Below are 27,979 nucleotides of genomic sequence, written 5' to 3' on the forward strand. Positions count from 1 at the left end.
TAACAAATCTACAAATAATAATAAGACTTTAAGATTAAAAGTAATTGGGCAGTCTACTCTTTAACGCGGTCGACGTATCCACCGCTTGAGAATGAGGTCAGCGGGAGTGTAGTAACATTGTGCACGCGATGACTTTCCCTTTCCCGCCAGAATGACAGAAGACAAGTACTATAGCTTGGTTGAGTGATACTGGTATTCTTTTGTTTTGGTCTATCTTAGCTGCTCAGAAAATCCTGTTGTCGTCTGGAAAAAAAGTGTTAGCCAGGTTGTGTTTCTTCTCGACGTACTATATATATATCTGCCAAGGTCAGTAGTGATTTTTTTACCTAGCTAGCCAGACGAAGGGGACAATGTAGCCTAGTGCCAGTCAGTAGCTAGCATTAGGCTAGGCAGTAGGTAATTAGCAGCGAACCAGTCCAACCCAACGTGCCTTAGTGTTATTGTGCATAAAATATCATAAAAGGTGGAACTAAAGTTTAGTATAATTATATATCGCTGTGCCTGTGAAAGAAGTAACACTTGTATTTTGTTGTATGAGAATGTATTTTTTACTCTCTTAGTCATTGTTGCTTTCCCTTAGCCAGCTGTGCTAAGTGTTTCCTGCTCAATTAGTATAAGGGCAAAAATGGGCTTGGGCGGGTTGATTTACAGATAGCGTGTTTTTTTGTTTTTTTTTGGAGTCCGCGGGTGATTGAGCAATACTGTACAGACAAAAAAATATGGCAACCCTGACTGTGCTTACCATTGATGTAGATTAGCCTGTGCTCTGGGTGACCGAGAGCAAAATCAAGGTTATTAATTAGGCTACATTTTTACAGTATGAACAAAATCAAAAGAACACAGCCCTAAATGTACCAACGGAGCAATGTGTAGGCTAAATGTGATCAGCCCAGCCTCTGTCCAATTCATATTATACCTACATCTGACTTTCAACAGGATGAGTAGAGGTGGCGAGCAATCCCTGTTCTTTTTAAATCTCCCTGACCTGAGGAAGCTGTGTTGTGTCACTCTGTGTTTGGAGTCTGAGGAGGGGGAAGTAAGGAACAAGCAGATGAAAACCTGCAGGTGAGACATTTGCTCAGCTTGATTGGAATAGGGCGTTTTAGTTTACCTAGTGAAGGCAAATTACAAAAACCGAATCTTGACAAAATGCAAATGTAATTGATCTTTTTCAGTTTTTGAAGTGCTCTGGTAATCAGCAGAATAATGTATTCCCTTTTTCTGTATTCACTTTCAGGGAGCTGTTGCTTTTGTACGCAGACATCGTAGCCTCACCAGTGTTGGGGTCATTTTCAGAGATCATAGTGATAATGGGGGTAAGTGTGAAGTCAAGTCAATTATTTGGTAGCCCATGACACAGGGAGACAGACATTTGATAACATGGACTTGTGGCCATAAGCAAAAACAAGACTTCCTTCTGGAAATTCTGTGGTGAACTAACATATTTTAAACCATTGGTTGAAAAACATTTATGAATGTGAAATGTGTTGCTTGTAATTCCCACATTATTAATCATACTTTTGTATTTAAATACCAATTGCTCCACAAAAGCCTGTTAGCTTTTGATGGGCGTGTTTTCCAGTTGTGGCAGGTTATATAAGTGTGCAATCAGTAAAACACCACCTTCAAATTCCGTGCTTCATGACACGATTTTGGTATGCACGCAAGTGGGGCATTCCATTCAAATGACTGGAACAGGCCTAGGAAATGGTTTGTTTTCCTTAGAGAGAGTTTCATGGGTTGTGTTCATTAGAGATCAAATGCAATACAATGAACGGAGAAGTTGGGAGGGACACAGGATTTTTCATTCTCTGTTGCAAACAGTTAGATTTTTCTCTTCTTCCATGCCCTGATGAACATGACCATGGATTTTCTAGGAATTTTGAGGAGGGATTCACTGTGTTTCACTGTGTATTTTGTCGTTGCACCTCAATTAAATAGTGACCTTATTTGTAATGGGTATGATAAAGCAACATAAAGGTGTACTCTTTTATTTGTTCATTCACCAAAATGCTAATTCAGGTATAAATAGAGTATATCAACAGATCTATGTGTTAGTGAGATGAGGAGAGGTGTGTGGGCGGGTGGAAGGTACGTGTGTTCGTGTCTACACATCTCGTGCAGAGGCATGTTGCATGCAACCCAAAATAGTTGTTGTGCATTCCAAACACTATCATTTTCTTTCTCCTGGACTATAGCCAATATTGTAGAAAGTCGCAACAGAAGAATGAAACACAAATGACCTCCTACCTGGCCAATCTGCGTTAGAGATCTTCACAGATACACTCAAATCTGATTTTCTGGGATCCAAACACGATCCACTGCTCAGTGGCCACATATCTTGAATCTGTGTTCTAATATTGGAAATAGTTTAAATATAATTTGGGATTTTGTCTCTATCTTGAATATATATGTATAATAATAAGCCTTTGTAAATCACATTTATTGTGTATTGCACTTGGTTCAGGACAGCTCATTTCAGCGTTTATCTCACTTGTCCACCTGTCTGCCTCCCTTTCTCTGGTGTGAGTCCTCGTTATCACAATATTTTTCTGACTGTCTGTTTTCTGCGTCAGTTAGTTTGGGACAGTTATTTGCCAAGGAAGAAGTATTCAGTTCACCTATTTTATGCTGTTTCTTAGGGAGATATGAGACCATAAAGTGCCTTTTTGTTTTTACACCAAGCCAGGTGGTTATAAAGAAGCGTTTTAAAGAATTGATAGCTTTCTTTAAAATGCTAATCCTAACCCAATTATTAATTGATGTGAATCATTGCTGACTTGTGAGGTGATGAAGATTTCCTTTTAGAAACTGCTCTGTCCTGACATCCCAATGAAGTTTATATACTATTACAGCGTTGTGCATTTGTGCCACCCAGCCATCTTAAGATGGATGCACTAACTGTATGAGTCGTAATAAGAGCATCTTTTAATTGAAAAAAGAAAGATCATCACTAGCCTACCACCAAACATGCTTAATCTGGATACGTATCCAATCCAGTTGAGATCCAATGCTCCCTCATCTCAGACTGATTTTGCATTGGAACTGATTGACCTTGGATCCCAGTCAGACCAGATTCTGATTCTCGGAATGTGTATTCATTGTGTGTTGGATGGGAGTTTCATGGATAAAAGGCTTTGTCTACTGTAAATCTCGGGATGCAATGGAAGACCTCTACTCCACACAGTTCTGGTAAATCATTAAGTTGTTTAACAACCTCCCCTTTCACCCAGTGTGTCAGCGAAAGTGTCAATGATAACCGTTAATTAATTAAATTCCTTTGGTTGCCCAAATAATGTCTGTTATCATGTCACTGAATATAAACTCCCCCCTTACAGATTGCCTTTTTTAAGAGAGGAATTATACACGCTTATGTACAAAGACACAGTCTTCAGGTAAGCTTGGATCACTGTCACTCACTACATTTGCTGTCCTGTTTAATTTATGGTTCACTCTCCATGTCTGACATGAAATTGCATGATGTTGAAGGTGAAATTGCCTGTCAAATGGGGGTTTTCTATGAAATGGAAGATATCTTGTTCTTATTGCTTTTATTTTTTTCTTGTCATTGCCATGCTTTTCTAGTGACTTACTAGGTCCTTGGTTGTGAATCCTTGATCTCGTGTGCTTCATGTGGGTGGAGGCTTCACTGCTGGTCAGCTAATTGACATGTAGGCTCTGTGTTGTTTGAACAGATGGGCTCTCCTCAGAGGGTTCTCCCAGGTATTTTGCAGACCTGTCTGTCCTACTCCTTAATTACCAGACTGGCACCAAACTGGAACAAAGTTGGACAGTTCCTTATCGCTGGTATGTAGAAGGGTGAAGAAATGTGGGATTTATAATGGTGCAATGATACTGTTGTAATAGGCAAGTTTTAGCAGTTAACCACCTGCCTGTTTTATCTTGGATGTCCACGCACGAGGCAACAGAGGAAGCCCCCTTTTCCTGTAATGGCAGCCAGAATATCGGATTTACACAGTAATACACCCCAGACAATATATACGTTCGGGTAGAAAGATAGACTAGGCTATACAAAGTTGAATATGGCATTAATGCATTACTAGTAATCTGACTATGTTGCAACAATGTGTAGGGTGGCCAGACACAGCCCTTACCATATTTCCCTTTTTCACAACCCTAATTCTAAGTCTCAGTTGTTTTCAATTGGTAGCCCATACCCGTAGCATAGGCCCTAACTTCACACAGAAGGGCTTAGATAAAGTCCTTCTACAAGGGCATATATAAAACAGGAAACATGAAACTCTAAAATATAAAACAAAACTCCAGGTAGTACCTTATTTTGGTAGGCAGATGCAAAGGTCACTTTAACCGCAGGCCCTGTTGAGAAGGCATGTCCTTAATCACAGTGACTCAGCAAATGTTACACCACCCACCATCACCTTCACCTTTGGCCTATTTAATTTGACAGTGAGTGTAACTGATTCTGAGATCACAAATCCACATTGACACATATACATAGACATACTGTATATAAACACACATACACATACCACTGTCCCAAATTGGGAAGCAGGAAGAATCCCTTTGGTACTTCTTGCATCTTTTCTCACCAAATTATTAAAGCATTCAACTGATGGAAGTTTCCACGTTAGCTGGATTACTTTCCCTTGCCATTCGGCATAATCTACCATTTGAAAGGGTGGTAGATTATGAACATCCTCTGTCACTTCAGATTACGACTGAGAACAGTGCTGTTTAGACAACTACATTATTGTCCTTGAAAAAAAGGATCCAAGTCTAACGATAACAGAGTGAGCGAAGGCCAGACTGTCCTTCGACTTGGAGGTTTTCCATGCTAAACTCAACCTTACATTACAACTGTACTCTCTTTTTATCTAGTCTTTCTTGACTGTCAAAATGAAACACACACACATTTGAAATAAATTGAGGCCCCACATCATATGATAATTATTCAAACATTTGAAGAGTGGAATCTCGACACCTAGGGATATGGGTGACATCTCTTTCTCTAGGCAGCAGGGCCACTCGTTGCTCACGACGTGTAGCAGCTCTTCACTAAACTGCCTTGCCTTTGGCTGTTAAGGACTGCAATCTGAAGGCTCTGTACTGGCAGCCTTTGAACATGGCAACACTGGCAAATATCAGCTTCACAAGCTTGCACTGATAACTGGCTGTTCAAGCATAACTTGAGGCAGATTCTTCTGCAGCTTATCAGCATACACAGTCATACACATACACTCAGACTCACACACACACACAGAAATGCACAGGCCCATTAATAATGACTAGTACTAATGGATCTGTACTGTACTGCAAAAGCACTACTGTATGTTTGATGAAATAAAAATGTCTGTTGATTACATTCACTTTCTAGGAAGGGATTTTCTGACTGATCCTGGGAAGCTCAATGCCATTGGTATGTGTGTTCATTCTTTCCTATTGGGCGAAAGCTAATGTGACAGATTATTAGTTTATATAGTCAGTGCTGTTGGCTTAATTTAACCTCATAGATAATTGCCTCATAAATGTCTATTTTAATAATGATTCAGATAAATTGTTTTACATTATGATCTACATCATAATGTATCGCTGAATGTGATATTAGACCATTCAGGATATCAGCTATTTATTTGAAAGTTCTTGCTACTTATGTTTACCATTTCAACAAAGGTACATTATGTTTTGGCCTACAAACTTGCTGGGTCAGTTTGTTTTGGGCGTGTTTTGGGTTAGGTCTGTAGTAACTGAATAGTAAATTACAGTATGTCGGGAGTCGTTTTTGGGTAAGTTAAAATAGAAGATGTTTCCAGTCAAATAATGGTAAATCTTGAGTGGTAGAATCATGAATAGTAACTGGTGAGAAAGTTGCAGCGGCACAAGTATTTTACCCATTAAAAAATGCTAACCCTCGCTGTTGTAGAAATGGTAAGTGGTTAGCATGTGTTGTTGCATACTCTTCATAATAATCCCTTCATACATCTTCTGAGTCATGGCAGCCTCAGAAAAATATTTGCTGTTCATAGAGAAAATAATTACTACAGCTACTGTACACTACTTTAAGTTAAAGTTAGATTTGTCTAAATATTTCGTATATCTTTAAATGGTCAAACTTGCTTTTGTATCTAAATGGTAAAATAAATGCTTTAGCATTTTACATTTACATTACATTTTAGTAATTTGGCTGACACCTTTATGCAGAGCGACTTACAGTACTGAGTGTATACATTTCTGACACCAAATTAAATAAATTGTGTGCCAAATTCTTATATTGATTATTTAAGTAAAGAAATGTTCACTTATGAAATAGAATTCAATGCTCCACTATCTTCCATTTGCAGTTGACATCAATGCATTGCTAAGTGAACATTTTACTTAAATAAAAACCATCAAGGTAATTATATTAATAGTTCACGGTGTTCACGTCACTGAACTCAGCCTCAGATCCAGCAGGATGACAAGGTTCAGTGTTTGTATTGCCAGTGATGGAGCTGAGTGCCAGTGAGAGCCAGCTGTGTGTCAGTGTGGAGGCCAGCACTGTCCGACTCCCACCAACCAGGGTCAGTCAAAACACCCTCTGTTAAAAGTGAAATCCCTGTGTGTCTTCTATAGTAAGCCGCATAAACAAAAGTATGTTAGAAAGACCTAACTTAATGAAGCTATTTATTGGCATTTCCCCCAACGCTGCATGCCCTGTGCCTTGTATGCTTATCACAAGGACAGACAGACAATAACAAATAATGTTAATTTATATTTACATTCTAGTTATGTAGCAAAAACTCTTATCCATGGTGATTTAGAAGAGCCATTACAGTTAAGTGTCTTGCTCAAGGGCGCACAATCTGATGTTTCACTTGGTCGGCACAGGGATTTGGTTAGTTGTCTAACAGTCTAAGCTTTGGCTACCTTCCACCCCTAATTTCATCCTTATCATGTATGTTTCATCATGTTGTCAAACTGATAATTTGCTCTCAGGGCCTAATAAAATATTCTCATTCGTTATTTGTTGTTGTACTCTGTATTTCAATTATTTCGTGGTGGAGTTTTAGTTGGAGGATTTTGACGTTCCTCCCATGGTCCTGAGGAACTTCCATAGCCAGCCTGATGCTGTTATCCAGACCTTCTCCATGTCCAGCAGCTGGTGTTACATACTGCCAAGGTCAGCATTTTCCTCCTAAAAGGCAGACTTTGTGGTATCACTACAGTCACGTATCCTGGTCACAGTTGGATGCTGCTCAGAATAACAAGTATTACGAGCAAATGGGCAAGAGTTTGCACACACGCGTACGTGACCACAGGTTGGCATTTGTAAACAAAGACACATTATAAACATTCCAATGACTGGCTGTATTGAACACTTGATATGCCCGGGAACATGAAATAAACCAATCCAGTTTGTTTTATGAAACTTTTTTTTACATCAGCGATTGTCACTAAATTCTTATTCAGATACCCAGCCTAAAATCCCAAAGAGCAAGTAAGACGGTGATGCACAGTGGATGAGAAGGACTCTTCTAACTGTGCCGGAATGGAGATAAAGAGTTTATTATATAAGAGAAATATTTTATCAAGATGTTCAGTCATTCAGTTCACCAGCGGGTCAAATAGTCTACTCTTTAAGAGTAAATGTCAGCTAGCTTTTTATAACCAAGTGTTAAAAAGTTATTATAAAATACAGGACTTCATGGATGGTGTCGAAGTCAGAATGTTAACACACATTTTGGAATTTCAGTTTATTTGCTAACATTTAATTTAAATGACTCCAAACCTGATCCAAGGCACTCCCTGTGTATTTTATATATTACAATGTGGAAGCATGTGATACATAAAGCCTCCGTGTGTGTCGTGTGTAGCATGAAACGGGGTCAGATCGTCAGGATCAGTCAGCGGATGCCCAACGACTGCCCCTTCCAGGGCTACTCTGACATCCAGAATCACTGGAACAGTCTGGTAGGTTGTCACTCGATCGCAAATCTCTTTGTGCGCCCTGGCCAAGTCTTATGTCCTCTGGCTGGATCAACAGGTTGGGATCAGGCTTGGTAAAGTAAACTTCACCTGACCATGTTACCTGACTACTGTAGGAAAAGATAAGTCCTAAAGGTTATAATTCCTGGTCAAGTAATGAACACCTCAACTAATCGTTTTTCACTGTAAAAGCAGACCTCTGCAATGTCAAGGCCCGCTTGCAATCTTACCTACAAATTATGTTCAGTGTCACAACCATGTCAAAGCTGTAAATTATTTATGCTATGTCAACAACAATGCAAACACACATCAGCAACACACACAGACTTCTACAGGGAATTGTTATTGCAACAGCAACCACAGGAGCAAAACCTGCTCAACCCACCAGATGGTGGTGAATGAGTTGTCATCGCTCACATCCAGGTCTGTTAGCAACTACAATGTGTTTGGGAAGTACTCGGGCCCATTCAGTTTCTCCATATTTTGTTGTGTAATATACTTAATTTGCCATCAATCTAAAATCAACACCTCGTAATGACAAAATGAAAACACATTTTTAGCAGTTGGTGCCGTTTTTTATATATGACAGACCCATTATTCAGTATGTTGTGGCAGCGATCACTGCTTCAAGTCTTCTTGGCTATGCCTCGACCAGCTTTGCGCTAATAGATTAGGGCAGTTCTTCCGTATTCCATCCTTCCATTCCTCCTGGATCCTCTGACACGCACTGTGGAGGGTGGGACCTTATATAGATTTCTAAATAATGCCCAGTCTGGAGAATTTGTCACCGGTGGACTGCAAGTTCAAGACACAAGTCAAGGATGGTCAAAGGACATGAATGCATCCAAGCTCAATTTGGAGTGTTTGCGCAAATGGTCTGAATACTTAGGTAAATGAGATATATCAGTTTTTTGTTTTCAATAAATTGGAGTGCAATTTATTTATTAATAAACACATTGAAATCAGTCTGCAACACAAAGTGTGGAGAAAGGGAATGGCTCTGGCTTCAAAAGACTAATCCACGGTAAACATGGATTTGGCCCATTCGATATTGTGTGGCGGTGTCCATGCGTGGTGTTTGCGCTGTTGTGACGGATTGCGTGCGTCTGTTTGTGGACTTGCCCGGTCAGAGTGGCAGTAGCTATGATTCACTAAGGTTGGCTGGAAACGAGCCAGCAGATTTCCACTATGTCTAACAGTTTAGTCCAGCATCATGTTGTTAATTAAGGTCTCCCTGCTCCTTAAATGGACGATGATGAACATGGACCGCAACAGCCCTCTCCTCAACACATGTTATCAATCAAGTACACAGTGTGGTAGGACTGTTGGGTTGTATGCCAGCATTGAACAAGGCCTCGAGTTGCTGGATAGAACATATGGACTGGACAGCTGGCTGATATAATTGTTTAGCACATTACAAGTGTTGGTCTGTCCTCACATCTGGCAGAGTGGATCACAGCCAGAGAAGGGTTAGGGTGAGGGTTAACCTTTGATCACAAACAAAATGTCTCCCTTGATGTCTGTTCTACTCCCCTGTCTGGTTGACACTTATAAGATACACACACACACATACATATTTACCTATTTGTCCTTCCTATTTCTTCTTTACCGGTTTTTTCTCTAGTATGGCTACCAACTCCCCCAAATGGATGAGGAAGAAGTGATCTATTGCAGTGTGTACTTCAAACTGGTCGGAGAACGGCTGTTCACGTATCCCTCTTTCACTGTGGTTTGGGTTGTCCTTCATTTTATGTTTCAAACCGGACACTTCTACAGCACCTGTCAAAAGTGTAGACACACCCATTCACTTGAACGGTTAAGTGTGTCCAAACTTTTGGCCGGTCCTGAGTTCCGCCTGTTCAACTTTTGTTGTTTGAATATTTCTGAAAAACTAAAAAAGTTACTGAGGTTTTCTCTTTAACATTTTCTCCACTCCGGTCCTCCAGGTTTCCCAACAGAGCACATTTTTGTTGTAGCCCTGCACAAGCACACCCAATTACACTTAATGAGAAACCTCATAATTCGTTGTATCAGCTGTGCCTGGCGGGGGCTACAATGGAAATATGTACTCTTGAGTGTACTGGAGGACCGGCGTTAGGAAGCACTGCTGTGTAACATAGAGATTAACATTGTATTGAAGTACCAATTACAACCAACAAAGTAAAACAACCTTATTTGGACCAAACAACAGTTCAACGTAGCCCCTGAAACATTCACTTTGTGTTCTTCAACAATCATTGGCTGTGATATAGCAACAATTCCCTTCCAGTCCCAGACTGCTCCTTTACAGTCGGCCTGATTCTTAACTGGCCTGCTGAGATACCCTCTGAGCTGCGTTCGGACGGAGCCACTGCAGCGGTGTCCCAGAGTGGACCTCCAGGGGGTGCTCAGCTCCTTCTTATCTCGCTTGAGGGAGATCCTGCAGACGATTTGTGGCTTTCCAGTCCGCATGACCAGCAGACCCTGCTACCACACCGCAGGCTTGCTCAGCACTGCCTCAGCAAAGGTACAGCACGCATTCGTATTCAAACAGGTACAGGACTCAGGACTTCCATTCAAAATGACATGGCCAGTTGTGATTAACACATACTGGTACTCATTTTTATTTTTGGTCGTATTTGCCTTCTGTTTTAAATTACACATACAATTTTGTTACATCTTTTATAAAATATAAATTTTAACAATAACTTGATGTGTCGTGTTTCAGTTTTATCCATTTGAAGACTTGCATTTCTAAAGTTCCAAAATAGGGGTTAATGTAGTTTTGTCATTGCTACCTTTTAGAAAGGAGCTGTGATAATAAATGAATGATACATCTGGGTCCTCCCAATAGGATGTGAAAAACGAGCAGAGAGAGAAGGCTTCTACTCTGTCCTCCGTCCTCCCACCCTTTCTGGTGATTTATTGATGCAATCTTTGTGATTAATACAAGGCACAGAGGAAATCCTCAAGTTCCCAAATGGAAACAATTGCCAAGCGTTCCGCTAGCAGTTATGTTATTTCCTTTTGTGTTTGTTCATTATTGCACACTGTAGCAAAGCGTTCATGGACAGTAACATGTTTTGGACTACTTCAAGTTGATCCCTTTTTGTTTCACTCCATTCTTCCCACTCTGGTTCCCAGTGAATATGACCCTGGCTAACACTCTGTTTAAGTCAGATTTTTTCCACTGTGGTTCCCAGTGAATATGACCCTGGCTAACACTCTGTTTAAGTCAGATTTTTTCCACTGTGGTTCCCAGTGAATATGACCCTGGCTAACACTCTGTTTAAGTCAGATTTTTTCCACTGTGGTTCCCAGTGAATATGACCCTGGCTTATTATGGCCGCAGAAGGGGGTGGAAGGACCCACTGCCAAAATAAGAGTTTAACTTGTGCTGGACTTATACGGTTGTGTTGACTAATTAGGTAGGGAGCTTAGTAAATTTGACAAAAATGTCAGCCCTTGTTATTCAAGCTGCAAGTACACAAACTCTATTTTAATAAAAGTTTATTAAAATAAATAAATTTAGAAGTGGAATTTGCACAGGAATCATTTGTTTTACTAGAGAAATTGTTTTGTGTTATAATTCAATAATGATCGGGTGGTATTGTATACAAAGCTGATACAGTTCTTTCTAGGAATTAGGTAATACTTTCACAAAATGCCTGGCCTAAGCAATGGAAAACATTAATGTGACAGTCTGGCCAAATGGTCTGGTTCATTAGAAATCATTGGACAACAACCAATGTCATGACGATACTGTTATATACTCTTAGAATTATACAACTGCTGTATACACTTGCAGTACAGCTTGACATTTTAGTGCCCAGGACTGTGTGTCTTTGTTCCGGCGTCGCTCCATTATGTATTCTTTTGTGTCCACAGATGGCCAGTGGCAAACCAGTGAACTTGACGACCAAGTCTGCTAGCAGGCCCATACAGAGCCAACTCCCTCCTCCCGGCCCCCTGAAGCCCTCATTTAGTGGGGCAGCATGCACCCGGACTCTCAGACTGCCAATGGGGCAGAGTAGCAACAATAGCTTCCTGGGCACTGGGAGAACCCAGGGTGTCCATCCAACTCCTCCACAGGGAAATACCCCAGAAAGAGGCTTGCCAGTCCTCAATCCCAGTCCTGCCCCTCTCCCTCACACAAGACATCCCCAGCACAGCCAGGTCGCGCTGACTGCACCTAAGATGGTGCCCATCTTCAAGAACAAGGCCCTCCCGTGCCACGTCAGTGTAAACCAGCTCCTGGCCGAGAAGTTTCAGATGAGAGCCAAAGAGCAACAACAGGCAATTGTGTCCAGACAGAAGAGGCCCTGCCCGGCCTTCACTTCCTCCTCCTCCTCATCTTCTTCGTCTTCCTTCTCATCTGTTCCCCACTCTTTGTTTTCTTCTTTCTCCTCCGAGAGAACACAGGATGCCTACAGATCCACCCCAGTATCAGTGTCTCGCATTCCTCCCTGCCCAAAGTCTGAAGGCTTTCCTACATACCACTCCCAGGTGCACACCAGTGATAGCTTGTTCAGAGAGAGGGACGAGTTTTCTTGGGGTGTCGTTGTGTGTGTGTGTGTGTGTGTGTCCCCAAGGACCGCCTCCGTCTCACCCTCATGGGCCCTCGCATTTCACACTGAGATTACGTTTAAATCTTAGGAATTAAATGGAATGTGCCCGACGCACACTTTAGTGCTTGATTGTTTGTGGAGTCATTGCTTTTCCTGGGGGATGATTCGGTCCTGTGCTATATGTTTAATGCACTTTGTATGCATGGTTGTCAAAATAAATGTCATGCTTGTACTGTATATTTGCAGAACATTTTAGTTTTAGAAAAATATAAAAACACGTTTGCTGTGTAATTTTCAACTGTCATTAAAGCGGTTGCTTCTCATCTGTTAGGGGGACTTGTTTGAGTGGAAACCAAAGAAGCCAAAGTCAGCAGTGCAGGATGTGGATGTGGAGAAACATGCAAGAGGTAACCAGGTAAGTGGTCTGTCCTTCACTATACCTTGGCCTTTTGCATTGCGTGATGCAAACTAAAACATTTGTACAATGTTTACGATCAAGAGGGGTAAAATAAAGTAACATTTTATTGGGGTGATAAATTCGGCAAGCGGTTTAAGGAAGGCAAAACATCCCACCCAAATAGGATGATTTAAGTGGACAATACATCAGGTGAAGTGGTCAGTAGGATCCATAAACCAAATGGATTTTCCCACTGTACCCCTGATTGAATTCCACCTCAAGCTTTTACTGAATGACATTCATGTAGTGTTTAGTTCCTGAGCCAGAAACTTTCTTCACAGATAGTATTTTAACAAAAGTTATGACTTGGTTGTTCATTTTTACGAGAGAGACGTTGCATAGGGTGATTCCTGTCATTGTGACTGATTTCTAGGGCCACTTGGACAGTCAGAGGACATGGTGATTTAATATACTTAATGCAGGGTCTAGAGGGATCTCCAGGGATGTTTGTCTTTAAAATAACTTGACAGTGTCTTCATCTTTTGTAGCTGAATTGGGTTTTCTTAGAAGTAATAACAGGGGTAAGGAAAAATTATGGATGTCCAAATGTGTATTTTTCTGTAGTTAATGTGAATGGGGTTTCTGTAAATTAACTCCCATCTACAAACACATTTTTGCACCCAATAAACAATTAACAAAATTAGGGATGTCAACTCCTAGAAATGGCAAAAACTGTTGTTTGAGATTCTCCTCCCTCATGAATGAACTTTTTTAACTAAGCTTATTCGTGGTGGAGAAACAAGCATTAGCTTTCCATATTTTTCCAATTTGAGAGCATTGAGAAGTTATTTACTACACTTCTCAAGCTAAAGTACAATAAGGAAGATGTAAAAATGGCTTTCAGAAATACATATTACATCTGATTGATTGATTGATTGGATGTCTGACTGAACGTGTCTTTTGTGCTATTCAGCTGTCAAAGATCAATGCAGCAACCCTACAGGCCTGGCTGAAGAGCCGTGGTGTGGCTGTGAGGTCCAAGGAAAGGAAAGAGGAGCTGGTGTCAAAGGTCATGGGTTGTTTGAGTGAACTGTGAGGGTTGCCTTCCTGACAGACACAGAGGACGTCATACTACACCCTTCAGCGGTCATTAGTTCGTTTTGTATTGCCGTTATTGGGTTTCACCACGTACCTTCATGGGGTTCTTGTTATGGAGTTGGAAAGATGTAAGATGTTTATGGCCTTGAGGTTCAGGTAAGAGCAGGCCCTTTCATGTAATATAGTGTTTATTATATTTATAGTATAAGGCGTCATATCTCTTTATATAGTTTTTCACTCATCCCTATTACTTGTTTTCTTGTTTCAAATGTAATGTCATGTAGTGTGAGTGTGTTAGTAGATTTTTTGTTTTGCAGAGTAGTGCTGCTTATTTCATATTTATTATGGTCCTTCGAAATTGTGCATACACATTGATTGCCATAATAAAAAAAAGATGATGTTTTTATATTTAAATACTATTTTCAATTTTAAATGCGTATGCCTCTTCCACTCTCTGCTTTTTGCAGAGTAAATGGTTTCTCTACCGACCTGAGTTCCAGTACTATTTGCAATCTTTCAAATTCTTACATTTTTGCTTAAGTGCAAGGTGGGTAAGACTTTTTTCCATTTCTATAGGTTCCACTTTAATGGCCATGTTCAATCAAGCACAGTTATTGAACACAGGTCAAATATTTAGAAATTATAAATAGGACTTGAACCCAGGTCTGCCTTTGACCGCATTGAAGTGTGCTATGTTTACTGAGCCAGCCAGTCAACTCACAGATTCTCTTCAATGCCTCTCACAGACAGAATTCTGGAGTGGGATGGCTGCTGTGACAGCAAAAAAGTGTGGGGTAAGTATGATGGAAAATGCAGCGGTGGTTGTTTGAGCCTGCTGTAATGATACTCTCAGTTTGGATCGACGGCAGAAGAGAAAAAGGCACTTGAGTGAAATGTAAATGAAGTGTGGCTTCTTTGATCACAAGTGTCAGAAACCAAACTGCATTTATTTCAAAGTGGAGACTTTAGGCTCTTTCTTTTTGGAATATTCCGGCAAAAGTTTAATGAACTGTACAAATCTGACAAGGAGAGCTTTGCATGTAGTTAGGATTCACAACAGGGCAGAATTTAACTTTTTTCACATTTTTAAAAAGCTATTATTTTAAAGGTGTATTTTATATATCAAAATCTTTAATGTGAAACAGCACATTCATGTTTCCTTCTTTACTTTTGGCTTTAAGTGCAACTGTTTTTCATTAAAGTAAATGGGTCCATGCATCATGATCCTTCTATGGATGCATGTGTTCTTAGTGATAGTAATGTGATATTACTCTGATAAATTAGCCTGTTCGTCATTACCAGCAAGTAGTGTTTCACTCAGAACTGTAGATTTTGATGTTTTGTCATATAGATTGAATTTTTCATGTCCATGCATATGGTTTCAAAATGCAATAAAGGCTTTTTAATCTCTATCTCTTGTCTGGATGGAGACCTACTGGTGGACAGAGAGGTATAAATACAGACAGTCAAGGAGTTAGAGCCTAGATCTGTGTCTACAAGATAGAGACACAGATCTGTAGAGTCAGTTGGACTGACTGGTGGAGAGACGGACCCAGAGGTGTAGGTCTGGACGTGAGACCGAAAGACGTGCAGGGACAGAAAGGTGTGCAGCACAGCTGCAGGAGGCCGAGGTTGCGTTCCAAAGGAACACCCTGTGTCTGACTGCTGTCGCTCCAGGGCTGGGGCACACATTCCGCTAGTCGAGGCATGCTGTATCTTGTGCCTGTGTATCTGAATTACCCACGGGTTGCTGCAAGACACAGATCTTTTTACCTGATGTAGGTAACCTACATACAGTTCCCGATCACCACCCCCAAACTAATGAGCTATTAGGTCTCCCCCACCGTATCACAGGATTTTCAACGATCTACATGTTGCATTCGTTGTCAGTTCAAAGCAAAGCTATAAAACATGAACATACACTGCTTTCGGGAAGTATTCAGACCTCATGACTTTTTCTACATCATGTTACATTATAGACATATTCTATAAAGGATTACATTTCTTCCTCATTAATCTACACCCAATAATGACAAAGCAAAAACTTCAACATATTACAAATATTTAATTTATTTGAGTATTCAGACCCCTTTGCAGTATCTTTGGCAGGGATTACAGCCTTGAGTCTTCTACCCAAAATTAGATATGTCAAGCTAAACCTGTATTTGGGGAGTGTCAGCCATTCTTTGTGGATCGTCTCAAGCTCTGTCAGGTTGGATGGGAGAATGTTGATTCACAGCCATTTTTGGGTTTCTACAGAGATGTTCCATTGGATTCAAGTCTGATCTCTGGCAGGACCACTCAAGGACATTCACATACTTGTCCCGAAGCCACTCCTGTGTTCTCTTGGCTGTGTGCTTTGGGTCATTGTCTCATTGGAAGGTAAACCTAGGCCCCAGTCTGGTGTCCTGAGTACTCTGGAGCAAGGTTTTATCAAGGATTTGGTTGCACTTTATTTTGAGAGTCTGAATTTCCATCTGTAGATGTTTTACAAATAGTAAGACTAACAACAAGCTTTTTACTCACTATCTGTTGATAAACAACTGCTTGCTAGAGTTAGGGTTAGGTTAAGGATAAGGCTTAGGGTAAGGGTGTCACAGCTGAGAGGTGGCGACACCGGCCCAAGAGCAGGACGTGGCTCCGGGACAGGAGTAGGCTCTGCCCTTGGAGCAGGACGTGGCTCCGGGACAGGAGTAGGCTCTGCCCTTGGAGCAGGACGTGGCTCCGGGACAGGAGTAGGCTCTGCCCTTGGAGCAGGACGTGGCTCCGGGACAGGAGTAGGCTCTGCCCTTGGAGCAGGACGTGGCTCCGGGACAGGAGTAGGCTCTGCCCTTGGAGCAGGATGCGGCACTGGGACAGGAGTAGGCTCTGCCCTTGGAGCAGGATGCGGCACTGGGACAGGTGGATGCTCTGCCCCCAAAGGAGGACAGGGCGCCAGGGAAGAGGGAGGTGGTGGCAACTGCAGGGACTCTTCAGAACGCCACTCCGGAGGGGTGGCACTGATGGCTTCGGGCTGGGGATTGGCACTGGAGCCCCAGTGCGGGGGACAGACCGATAACTTTCTATAGTTATTTTGTTCATGTTTCTGTTGATCCTGACTAGCCACCCAGTCCCTGCCACTGAAAATCATCCCCACAGCATTATGCTGCCTTACACCATGCTTCACGATAGGGATAGCATTAACCAGTTGATGTGCTGTGCCTAATTTTCTCCAGAGGTGATCCTTGGCATTCGGGCTAAAGAGTTGAATCTTGGTTTCATCATAGTCCTCTTGGAGTCCATTAGGTGACTTTTGGCAAATTCCAAGCGTGTTGTCATGTGCCTTTTACTAAGAACTGTCTTCCGTCTCGCCACTCACCACAAATGCGTGATTGGTAGAGAGCTGCAGAGATGGTGGTCCTTCTGTAAGGTTCTCCATTTATAACATAGGAACAATGGAGCTACATCAGAGTGACCATTGTGTTCTTGATCACATTCCTGACCAAGGCCCTTCTCCCCTGATTGCACAGTTTAGTTAGGCGGCCAGTCCTAAGAAGAGTGTTGTTGGTTCCAAACCTCTTCCATTTAACAATGATGGAAGCCACTGTGTTCTTGGGGACCTTCAAAGCCACTGTGTTGTTGGGGACCTTCAATGCTACAGAAAGCTTTTGGTACCCTTCCCGAGATTTGTGTCTTGACACAATCTTGTCTTGGATCTATACAGACAATTTCTTCAACCTCATGGCTTGGTTTTTGCTCTGCCATGCACTGTCAATTAATCAATCAAATGTATTTTTAAAGCCCTTTTTACATCAGCAGATGTCACAAAGTGCTTTTACTAAACACCTGGCCTTAAACCCCAAGGAGCAAATAACAGTAGTGTTGAATTTCAGTGGCTAGGAAAAACTCCCTAAGAATGCCAAAATTTAGGAAGAAACCTAGAGAGGACCCAGGTTAAGAGGGGTCACCAGTCGTCTTCTGGCTGTGCCAGGTGAACATATTAAGATTACAATTGTAATAATGAATAAATGCATGTGGGCTGAGCCTAGAGTCTATTTAAACGTAGTCCAGGTCGGAAGCATGACCTGATGGACAAGGAAATGGACAACACGGGGGAGGGGGAGGTGTCAGCACAGCGTCAGCTGAAATCGTCATGCATCGTCTTGATCTGCAACACAACCAGGAGGACTCTGGACAGGGACAGCAACGTGTCCCCCAAGCCAGGTACTCCTCAGGTGTGGGGGAGGCCCCGGACAGGGCCCAACAGGCAGAAAATCAATCCACCCACATTGCCAAGCATCAACCAAAGGGACACCCACCAACCGCAATCACCCTGAATGAAGGCTGTGTATTACCAGCAGAGTACAGCCCAATTGCACAAGTGCGCAACAGAGAGACAACAGCAAGCCAGTGACTGTCAACTGTGGAACTTTATATTGACAGATGTGTGACTCCAAATCATGTCCAGTCAATTGAATTTACCAAAGCTGTCCAACAATTTAGTTGTAGAATCATCTCAAGGATGAACAGTGGAAACAGAATGCATCCGGAGGTCAATTTTGAATGTCATGGCAAAGAGTATGAAATACTTATGTAAATGTGATATATTTTCTTTATTCATTTTTTACAAACAAACCTGTTTTTGCTTTGTCATTATTTAGTATTGGGTGGAGATTGATGAGGAAAAATATGTTTTAATCAATTTTAGAATAAGCTGTAACTTAACAAAATATGAAAAAAGTGAAGGGGTCTGAATACTTTCCAAAGCACTGTATTACACCCCAATTTAGCCTGTAGTCACATGTTTACAGTATTGCTTCTTTTTTTTACCATGTTTCATTATAATACATTCTGGGACTATAAAGAAGACAATGGGATATTACGGAAACTCATTGAAAACCTTTAACGTTTTGCATCAAGATTTAAGCTCTTAAGGTGATGTATGTTAGCTGAGCCTTTGGTGCTCGTAGTATTTCTACCCATATGCTGCCAAGTCTATCCATTGATTTGACAATATTCTTCTCGGGGAGACATATGCTTTCTCCCAACTTTCTCCATGTGGTGGTAGTTGCTACTACACTCCCTTTAGCAAACATATTGAGTTCCTCTGGGGAATGCCACCACAGGGATATCAGGATTACTAGCTCTGCAGCAGGTGGCAGCTGTCTTCGTTCACACACCGCACGCCTTTTAAATACATCTGCTTAACCCTTCTTCTGACCCCTAAGTCACAAGGAGAGCTGGTGAGAACTAGGTGTTCTTTATAATGGAACACCTTTGTTTAAGTTCTTTAAAGTGTCTCCCAAAATATGTTGATCAATACTGTTAGAAGACTTTAGTGAATGATCTAGCTTGCAAAACAGATTTTTATCTAATCTTAGGTTGAACTAGTATTGACCGAAACACTGTTCCTGTGGGTATTAAACATATCATTGTATTTTTGGGTTGTTTAAATTAGGTCTGTACAGAGTAGATAAAAAGTGGCTAACCTCTCATAATGGGCTATTGAAAAGGCTGTGGGAGTCAGACTTTTGCACTTCCATGATCAATGAACATGATCATTTCACAGCAACTTGCATTATTTTCTCTTTTATTGGATAGAGCAGTTTATGTATTAGTTATTGTTGTGTGATAGCTGGAGAGTTGAGCTAAGAAACAATTTTTGTCTTGGCTGGAGAGAGATATCAATGAAAACCCTCAAAATTGACAATCATTTATTTTCATACAATTCAAATTTGTAATGAGTACAGATTGGTTAAAGAATATAAATATAAACAGTGACTGACAAATCTTTCTAGTTTCAGTCAAGAAGTGCATTTGCGTAGGGCTGGGTGTTTTAAGCACCTTTGATTCCATGAATGATCAAGTAATTTTCTCATAGCCCATCTTGTCCCTCTGCGGTATCAATTTGTTTGGAACATCTAATCACAATAACATTACAGTATCAAATTGCAATACAGAATTGTGGGAATTGAGGAAATTGCAATACATATGTTTTGGCACCTACTTTTTGTGATAATGTGGAATCACGAGGTTCCTGGTAACAAGTTGGCTCCCTATGTAGAACTTTATATTTGCAGATCTAGTAAGATTAGATAAGCGCTTACATTGGGACACAGTGACTTCAGAGCTGAGGCTGAGCTTCACAGAGCAGGATTAATCAGCCTTTTTGAACACTAGCACAGTATGGAACAATTAATGGGATGCATCCCATTAATTGGGCAGCTTTTGCAAATGTTGTGGGGTAACGGATATGCTGTAAATTAGGAGGAATATGTATTTTCAAACATGGGACATTGAGCTTTATTAAAAAAAAAATGTCATAATCAAGTGCATTTGCTGTGCCTACTTAAGAGCGCTGTATGGTCTCTTGGTGACACCAGGTATATTTCCAGGGACATTTGTAATATGTTACCAAATGTATGCTGGGCATTTTAAGAAATGAACATGAAATCAACAGTTTTTAATGTTTAGATTTAGTCGTGTGTCAGGTGTAAGTGTGTAAGTGTAAATAGTTAAAAGGAAGCTTGAGAAACGGCTATCAAGAAACAAAATACTGGAACTTTGGTGCAGGTACAGCCAACTGGTGCAAAACATATAAAGCAATATTTTTATATGTATTGTCCAATGTCCCAATACGCAAGTGTATCAATTTATCCCCCTAGTCACTGATCTATACCTGAATACTATAGGTTCTCCACTTCAACAAAAGAAAATATGATTGATCTGGTTTAAGTATTTCCTTGACTTACGTCAGTGGGATATTTTGCTTAGTTTAAGAGGTTGGTATACCAATTCAGCTTTAACATCCAGTGAAATTCCTTACAGGTGAAATCATCAACCTCCTGTGCCCAACCATCATAAATAATATATTAGTGCTCCCCAATCCCGGCTTACATTTCACCACATCTGGTCTTTTGGAGACTGCTCCCCATTTTAACTCTCGTTCACTGTACTGTTTCTGGACATGGGATATAGTCAAGAGATACTTTCAGCTAATCTTGTAATTTCCCGCGTGACATTCCTTGCTGCCAGACTTGGCTTTCCTCACTGCAGATAAAGATTTTCCTGCCTATAAAACATTAGCCATCAAGGATGGAAATCTGTTCTTGCATAGACACATTATCAATTGGATACATCTGTGCTCTGGAGGGAAAAGGTTTTTCTGAGAAACTAATTTTTGAAAATATCAGTTCACACCTTTCAGAACTGTCTCAACGTCAGTTCACAGTTGAAATTCCAATGCCTGAAAAGAGTCCCCCACAGACATGGCTGACCAATTCTGTTGCTCTTCACTTTATAAAATATTCCACAGGTCATATTTTCAGTCAGGAAAATAACAGAAACAACTCTGCATTGTCTGTGTCAGTATAGCCAGTTGTTCAGCTCCCTGCTTGTCGTACATGTGATTGATTCAGGATCGGTGGGTTTAGGTGGTCCCTCAGGGCAAATAAGCAGACCAGTGAAATATAACAGAGAAAGCGGTAGGCCTACTGATGTCATATTCTCTTTGAAGTCCTCATCATAATGCTGTGCTTTATAAGCTAAACCTTTCCCTTCTACCTTTAATCTGATGTACCTGGCCCCCGGTGGGCATTGGGTCTGTCTGTGACATTCACAGTCTTTCTGATATTCATGGAAATGTGCATTTCTAGGTTTTCTTAGGGGTTCAAACTCTTATACAGAAACAATAACATTTGTTGTGTCTTATTTTGTAGTTTCAACAGAGTTCCCAATGGAAATACAAAACTTAAGTAATAGTGTAATAGAGATTACTAGTTTCACATTACTGGATCTGAAAACTTACTGAACTTGAGAGACAAAATCTGAATTCTTCTACATAACTACAAATCTCTTTATGCACTGACCTCAGAGAAAGTGGAAATGTATGATCTCAAAATGAATGGATTCCAGTAAGAAAGCCTGCTGCCAAACTCAAATCATCATATACCGAATCCATGATATTTGATTTCCCAAGAAACTGGCATCTACCAACTGAAGAGAATTGGCAGTGACCACAAAGCAACCTTTGTTTTTGCAATATAGAAACTAGATTGTCGCAAGACGATTTTAATGGTCGTATCCTTGTAAACTCCCCCACAATGATTGCCCCCACAATGAAAATGCTCTCTAAAATCCTGTAAACACAACGGATTATGAGAAGTCCCGTAATTGAGTACAGCTTAAGAAATGCTGAGATGGCAGGACAGGTGGGGACAAGCATGGTGCTTCTGCAGGCGTATCCTAGCCCTTGGGGAGCAGTCAGCCAAACGTTGACTGCTCTCCAAGAGGACCAACAAAACATGGCCAGAAAAACTGAAACATCTGAAATCCTGAAAAAACTTTTAACAAATGTATGAATTAGGTATGTGAGGTTTTCTACTGCATATTTTGTCATCCATCTATCATCCACCATGTTTTTCCCTATTTGTTTTATTTTAGAAAGGTTGCAAAAAGAAATGACAGTGTGTGGCAACCATAGAAATGTATTACCATGTCTTTAGCTCACAGAGCCAAACGTCTACTTTTGTTGGCTGACATTTCTCACATGTTGCTCCACTGGGTTGTCCTGGAAACTTGAATTCATGTGAGGGCAAGCTGTCCTATTGGATTAATCAGTTCACCTTTAAGTTTGATTCTCCAAACTTTTCTCCCTGTGTTAATAGTAAATGCCCTTTGTTTCGAAAATAGAGGCATGGCGGAAATGTTGTGCATTACTAAAACATTGCCTCCTTCCTGCTGTACATGTCAGGATCGACATCAAAGCCATGTGCATCTGTTGATAGGCTTTTTAAGATTATTCAGTATAGAGTCCCCCATGATTTAAGGATGTTTGACTACATCTTCATGAAATTCAATTCCTTTAGATGTACGTCTATCTCATTGAGTAAATGTTTTTATGTTTTCCTGCTTTTTTCACTCACATTGTCAAGTAGCTAATGTATAATTTGTGTACACCTCTACACACTGTACCACAGGAGATTTTCTATAATTTGCATTTATCACAACAGTGGCTGGCCAGTGATGATTGTTCTAATTAGATCCAGCATGTTGGACATACCACTGACATGTCATTTATTAACTACTCTTAAAATTTGAAAACTACAAATAAAACATCTGTCTCCAGGAAACACATGGGATTAACTAGCAGGGTAACTGAAACGCACCTAGCTTAGTGCTTGATTTAGGCCTAAACATACCTTTGTCTGGAGTTGCAGAATCGAATAGGGACTTGACTATATCACCACCTCTTAATGGTACTTGGACATGTTCAGTCCCAACTGACTGTAGTGTATGATCTGTCCTGCCTCCGGGCAATGATGGTCAGAAGAGTAGTTCAACTTAGTATCGCAGATTGTCACAGCTGTCTACAGTATGTATTTTGATAAGTATATGAAGTTGCCTTTGCAACTTGGAAATGTTGCCCATGCTTAGGATTCACAAATATCCTTTAACCAGTCACAGATGTCAACTGAAGACCTGTGGAACCTTAATGTTTATGCTAATGCTTTCCAGTGTGGTGATGTCACCCACTGTTGGCCAGGGGATTCCCATCAACATGGCAGGAGGCCAGTGAAGGTTTCAAACCTTCACTATAATGGAAAAAGAAAGAAACTCAGGTTGTATGTCAACTTACTCTTCTGAGTTACTATAGTAAAACACACAAAATCACACCAGTCTGCAATAAGGAACATTTCATCAGCAATTTTCCTTGTTGTAGACTTTAAGCTTAGTTAGGAGTGCAAATCTATTTTGCAGGAGATAGTAAGATTCAAATGTGAATCATTTTCTCTCTCTGCCAAAATGAGATAAAAGTTGGGCCTGTGTAAACATTTTGGATACCACTGACTGAGGGAATATCATTAATTTCAGCATATCCTTTATCATTTTTTCCCCAACAAGTTGAACATGTAATATTTATAGAGGCTTGAGTAGAGTGCAGACTGTATTCCTCAAATATTTGACATAAGATTAGTAGTTTATTTTATAAGTGACCTTTAACCAGTTTCCATATTGCTGCATGATGATTAATATGGTTAACCTTGCTTTGCGTGGATCTATATTGTGGATGGGCAATTTGGAAAATACAAACTTTTCTCTTCTCCAGTAGATTTGTGTGTTTTTATTTTATTTTACATATATTCAGTACACTTAAGCGTATGAGACAAGGAAGTGTGGTAAATGGCACATATACAAGGGCTAAGAACTGTTCTTGGTTAAGACACATTACAGTATATTGGCAATATGCTACATACACTTGAGATGCCTTATTGCTATTAGAAAACAGTTACCAACACAATTACTTTTTACACAAGCAGTAAAAAGTGATGGGATGTCATACCCATGGTAAATAGTCTCATAAACCGGTTGGTTCAAATCATGAACACTGATTGGCTGACAGCCATGGTATACCACGGGTATGACATCTCATCACTTTTTACTGATCTTATTGTGTTTGTACAATAAGTCATGTTGGGGGTCCACAATGCATCACGCCGAATCAGCACTCAGGATTCAAAACACCTAGTTTATATTTTAAAATAAACTTCATTGTTCTTTTTTTTTTTACTGTTACTGTTTGTTTTAGTGTTTTGCACAGTTCTAGCCCTACACTAAGTGTGGTTATATTTTTATTAATATGACATAAATGAATATAAATGTTTAGTTCATGCACCTCTTTAGAAAAAATCTATGGAACTGCATTTTTAATGTGCATAAGCAATAATTTTAACGCTTACCTTAGGCCCCTTCTTTTCAAATTAGGACCATTACTTTTTACAGTTTTACTGCTATGGAGTAATGAAACAGTTAAGATAATTTAAGGCTTATTCTCATCTGTCTTAATGAACCCCAGATTTCACTGTTTATTCTAAAGCTATCTTGTTTTCAAAGATTTTTGAAGATATGATATATAGGCAACACATTTAGTTCAAGTCGGCTGCATACTTTCCCAGAGAATAAAGATGCATGCAGATTAATGAAGTGACTGGAGACTTCATCTCATTTAACATATTCCATTTAATTCGCAGGGCCATATTCTGAATATGACTCAACCCATTTGTCTTACAGACGGCTCGTTTTGCGCATCAGGAGGATTTCTTCACCCAATTCTCTTGATGAATTAGAAGATGTTTTTGACCAGATGAGGAACAATTCTCCTTCACAAAAATATCGCATCACTGGACAAGTATCTTTCAGGTTCATACCAAATGGAAAGGACAAAATGTTGATATAGTGGGTTGTGTCTGATCACATTTAATAATAATGATACACAAAACACTAAAACTGTAATTTCATGTCATAGTGGACACCTGCCTATACTACTAATAATTTCTATGTCAGGTGTCCCAGGAACTGATATGTAAATTTTTTGTCTAATATTTTAATTTTCAATTCAATCTTTTCTGAGTAGGAGGGTTTTTCACTCAGATTAAATCCGTATAGGATTTTGTATTGGACTTGCTACAACCAAAAACAGATGTTTGCATCTGGGAAACAGCCTTTTAATATTTGTAGATATCGTACCTTTCCTAGTGTTTTCAATCCACAAAGCCTCTACAGAACTATTTTCCATACTGCCTAAAGTAAGATTATATTCAGCTAACATTTTCTATTTATTTTAAATATAGATCAAGTGCCTTATTTTGTTATTCAGTTCCGTTAGAAATGAACACCTGTCAAGTCAAGTAGTTTGACCTTGCTTTAGGGTATGGTAACATTATTCTTACTGACATTTGAACTCTTAAACTTTTGGTCATAAGTCCATACCAGTCCCTCTGCCGAGTTGCTTGGGTTCCCTGAGGTCACGTACGATTGTCAACACATTAATCCATCACTAGATTTATAGTCAGTGAGAGGCTTTGTGAAACCCACATAATTCCTTCCAGAGTCTCATCGCTAAAATAGTTTGAACTGAAGCGCAACTGAGCATCACTGCTAGAGAAATGTGAAACCATTTAGTTGCCCCATATCAACCATATATAAGTTGCCCCATATGACATCAGTATATCATATCCTTGTTACATTCTTCAAAACACACCTACAATTTCCAGACGTTTAGTGGAATTCATGATTCTTAACAAAACATTTTTATTTTGTGGGTTTTGAGAACAAGATGTATTCAAGACTCTAAAGGAGCTATATCCACATAGACTAAAATAATTTTGGATTATGCAATATTGCTGCATGTACAAAAAACAACTATTTGATGTTATTTTTTTGACTTTGACAAAGCACAGATCCGGTTGTTGTTGAAATCCCTTCTTCAATTTTATTGCTAAAATGTTATGGACTTCCTCAAACATTTCACTGCTGCACCATGTCTCTCCTCGGCTACTCATTACAATTGCCCTACTAGTCCCATAATACATTAACAAATGTAACCAATTTGCTGCCTTTTTAGGTAACTTCCTGCATTTGGTTAAGATTACATTTCCACTGGAAAAACCAACCGTGTCCAGGATTTACAGTATTAGTCAAAAGGTTGGACAAAGCTTATGTGATTCCATATGTTCGATTTAATAGCTGTGACGTCTTCACTATTATTCTACAATGTGGAAATGATTAAAAATAAAATTCCCTTGAATGAGTTGGTGTGTTCAAACATTTGACTGGTACCGTACTTGGAATAGGCCAGAGACAACCTTGTTCAAGTGGGCCACCAGCGGGTATTTCGGGGGCACCTGGGTGCGATTTGTGCATTCTCACCTCCTTAAACAAACAGGACTAAGGAAATGTTCCAGAGTCTGATCCAACTGGACTAAAGCTTGGTGTAAAATATACATAAGACAACTTCAAAAGAAATAGATCTAATAATTGCACTCAACTAACTTTTCCATGATATGTCACTTTGTGACAACAGCGGCCGTTGTTCTAACCCGTCACCTCTCGTCTGTCACCTCTAGGCCTTCGCACAGAGAGGGTGGCCCCCTGCCCATCTTTTGGAAATGTGCAAATACTGTGGCGCAAGCGCATCTGCACCCCGCGATTCAGCGTCACTCCAACGCCCCCCTCCAGAAAAAGCTGGTAGCTACCGGAATCCTATCGAGGACTTCAAGCTGGGCCAGCCCCACCCATACTCACCTGCCTCCATTCCGGGCCTCTTCTAGGGCGATGTTTAAGGGCTTCCAGGGAGCAGCGCTGGGTGGAGGCCAGAAGCAAGGAAGATGGACCAGAGAAGGCTGCAGGATGGTGGTGGAGGAAGATGGCCAGGAGATGGGTGCAGAGAGCTCCAAGGGAACCACCGCCAGCATGCATTCCTCCCAAAACACCACAGGGAGGCTGCCTCAGAGTTGACACTGCCTCCCCAAAAAAGGTTCTTCACCCCCTGCCCTTACACTTCTGTTTTGATTAATAAATCGCCCTCTAGGGTCCAGAACACACCCTATATTTCCACTCACTGAGTCCATAGCCGTTGCAATACATCACAGGTCATTCTTTAAACCTTTCCCCGCACACACACACACACACACACACAGACATCTCATTGTCTTTTTCTACTAGAACTAAATAGAACCTCTTGGTTTAAGAAAAATGTACGTGCTGTGACTGATTTTGTTGCCTCACCAAGGTATGATGGATGCACCAACTGAAAATTGCATTTGGAAAAGATCTCGTAATATATTAACTTCCATGGAAATGTGTAGCCACCCTGTAGAACAGCAGTTTTTCCATTCAGGTTTTCCTTTGGTCTCTGCAAACCATTATAACAGCTTTTCCAATGGCCTCTGCAGACCATTATAACAGCTTTTCCTATGACCTCTGCAGACTATTATAACAGCTTTTCCTATGGCCTCTGCAAACTAATATAACAGCTTTTCCTATGGCCTCTGCAGACTAATACAACAGCTTTTCTGCATAGTAGAGCACTGGTTCTCCTACTAGGGTTTGCAGAGGATACAGAGGCCAGGTTAAAAGACTGGCCAAATGATCTGTGGATAAACTTCAGAGGGTGTTACACAATTAAGTGTAATATTAATAACCATTTATTTTGTAACATGGGTCCTCGAAGGCT

General features: G+C 40.5%; 1 protein-coding gene across 3 annotated transcripts; it reads left to right on the forward strand.

Moving 5' to 3' along the window:
• The first annotated feature begins 204 nt into the window (after positions 1-204).
• On the forward strand, positions 205-27,979 carry LOC105028293 (uncharacterized protein C18orf63). 3 transcript variants are annotated; one of them, XM_020042028.2, is made up of 16 exons: positions 205-306; positions 937-1,065; positions 1,238-1,316; positions 3,339-3,395; positions 3,696-3,723; positions 5,357-5,398; positions 6,463-6,539; positions 7,029-7,138; positions 7,833-7,929; positions 9,569-9,654; positions 10,264-10,450; positions 11,812-12,429; positions 12,823-12,906; positions 13,862-14,142; positions 14,454-14,780; positions 26,871-27,979. In XM_020042028.2, exons 2-14 carry the CDS (start codon positions 938-940, stop codon positions 13,982-13,984), a joined length of 1,716 nt encoding a protein of 571 aa, XP_019897587.2. In that variant the 5' UTR covers positions 205-306; position 937; the 3' UTR covers positions 13,985-14,142; positions 14,454-14,780; positions 26,871-27,979. The 3 variants fall into 3 exon arrangements, with proteins under 3 accessions (XP_019897587.2, XP_010899228.3, XP_019897588.2); XM_010900926.3 differs by lacking the exons at positions 205-306; positions 937-1,065 and having other exon boundaries at positions 1,251-1,316; positions 3,028-3,395; positions 3,696-3,807; XM_020042029.2 differs by lacking the exons at positions 205-306; positions 937-1,065; positions 1,238-1,316 and adding an exon at positions 2,692-3,192 and having other exon boundaries at positions 3,696-3,807.

The sequence above is a fragment of the Esox lucius genome, chromosome 21, assembly GCF_011004845.1.
Source record: "Esox lucius isolate fEsoLuc1 chromosome 21, fEsoLuc1.pri, whole genome shotgun sequence".
Classification (NCBI taxonomy): Eukaryota; Metazoa; Chordata; class Actinopteri; order Esociformes; family Esocidae; genus Esox; species Esox lucius.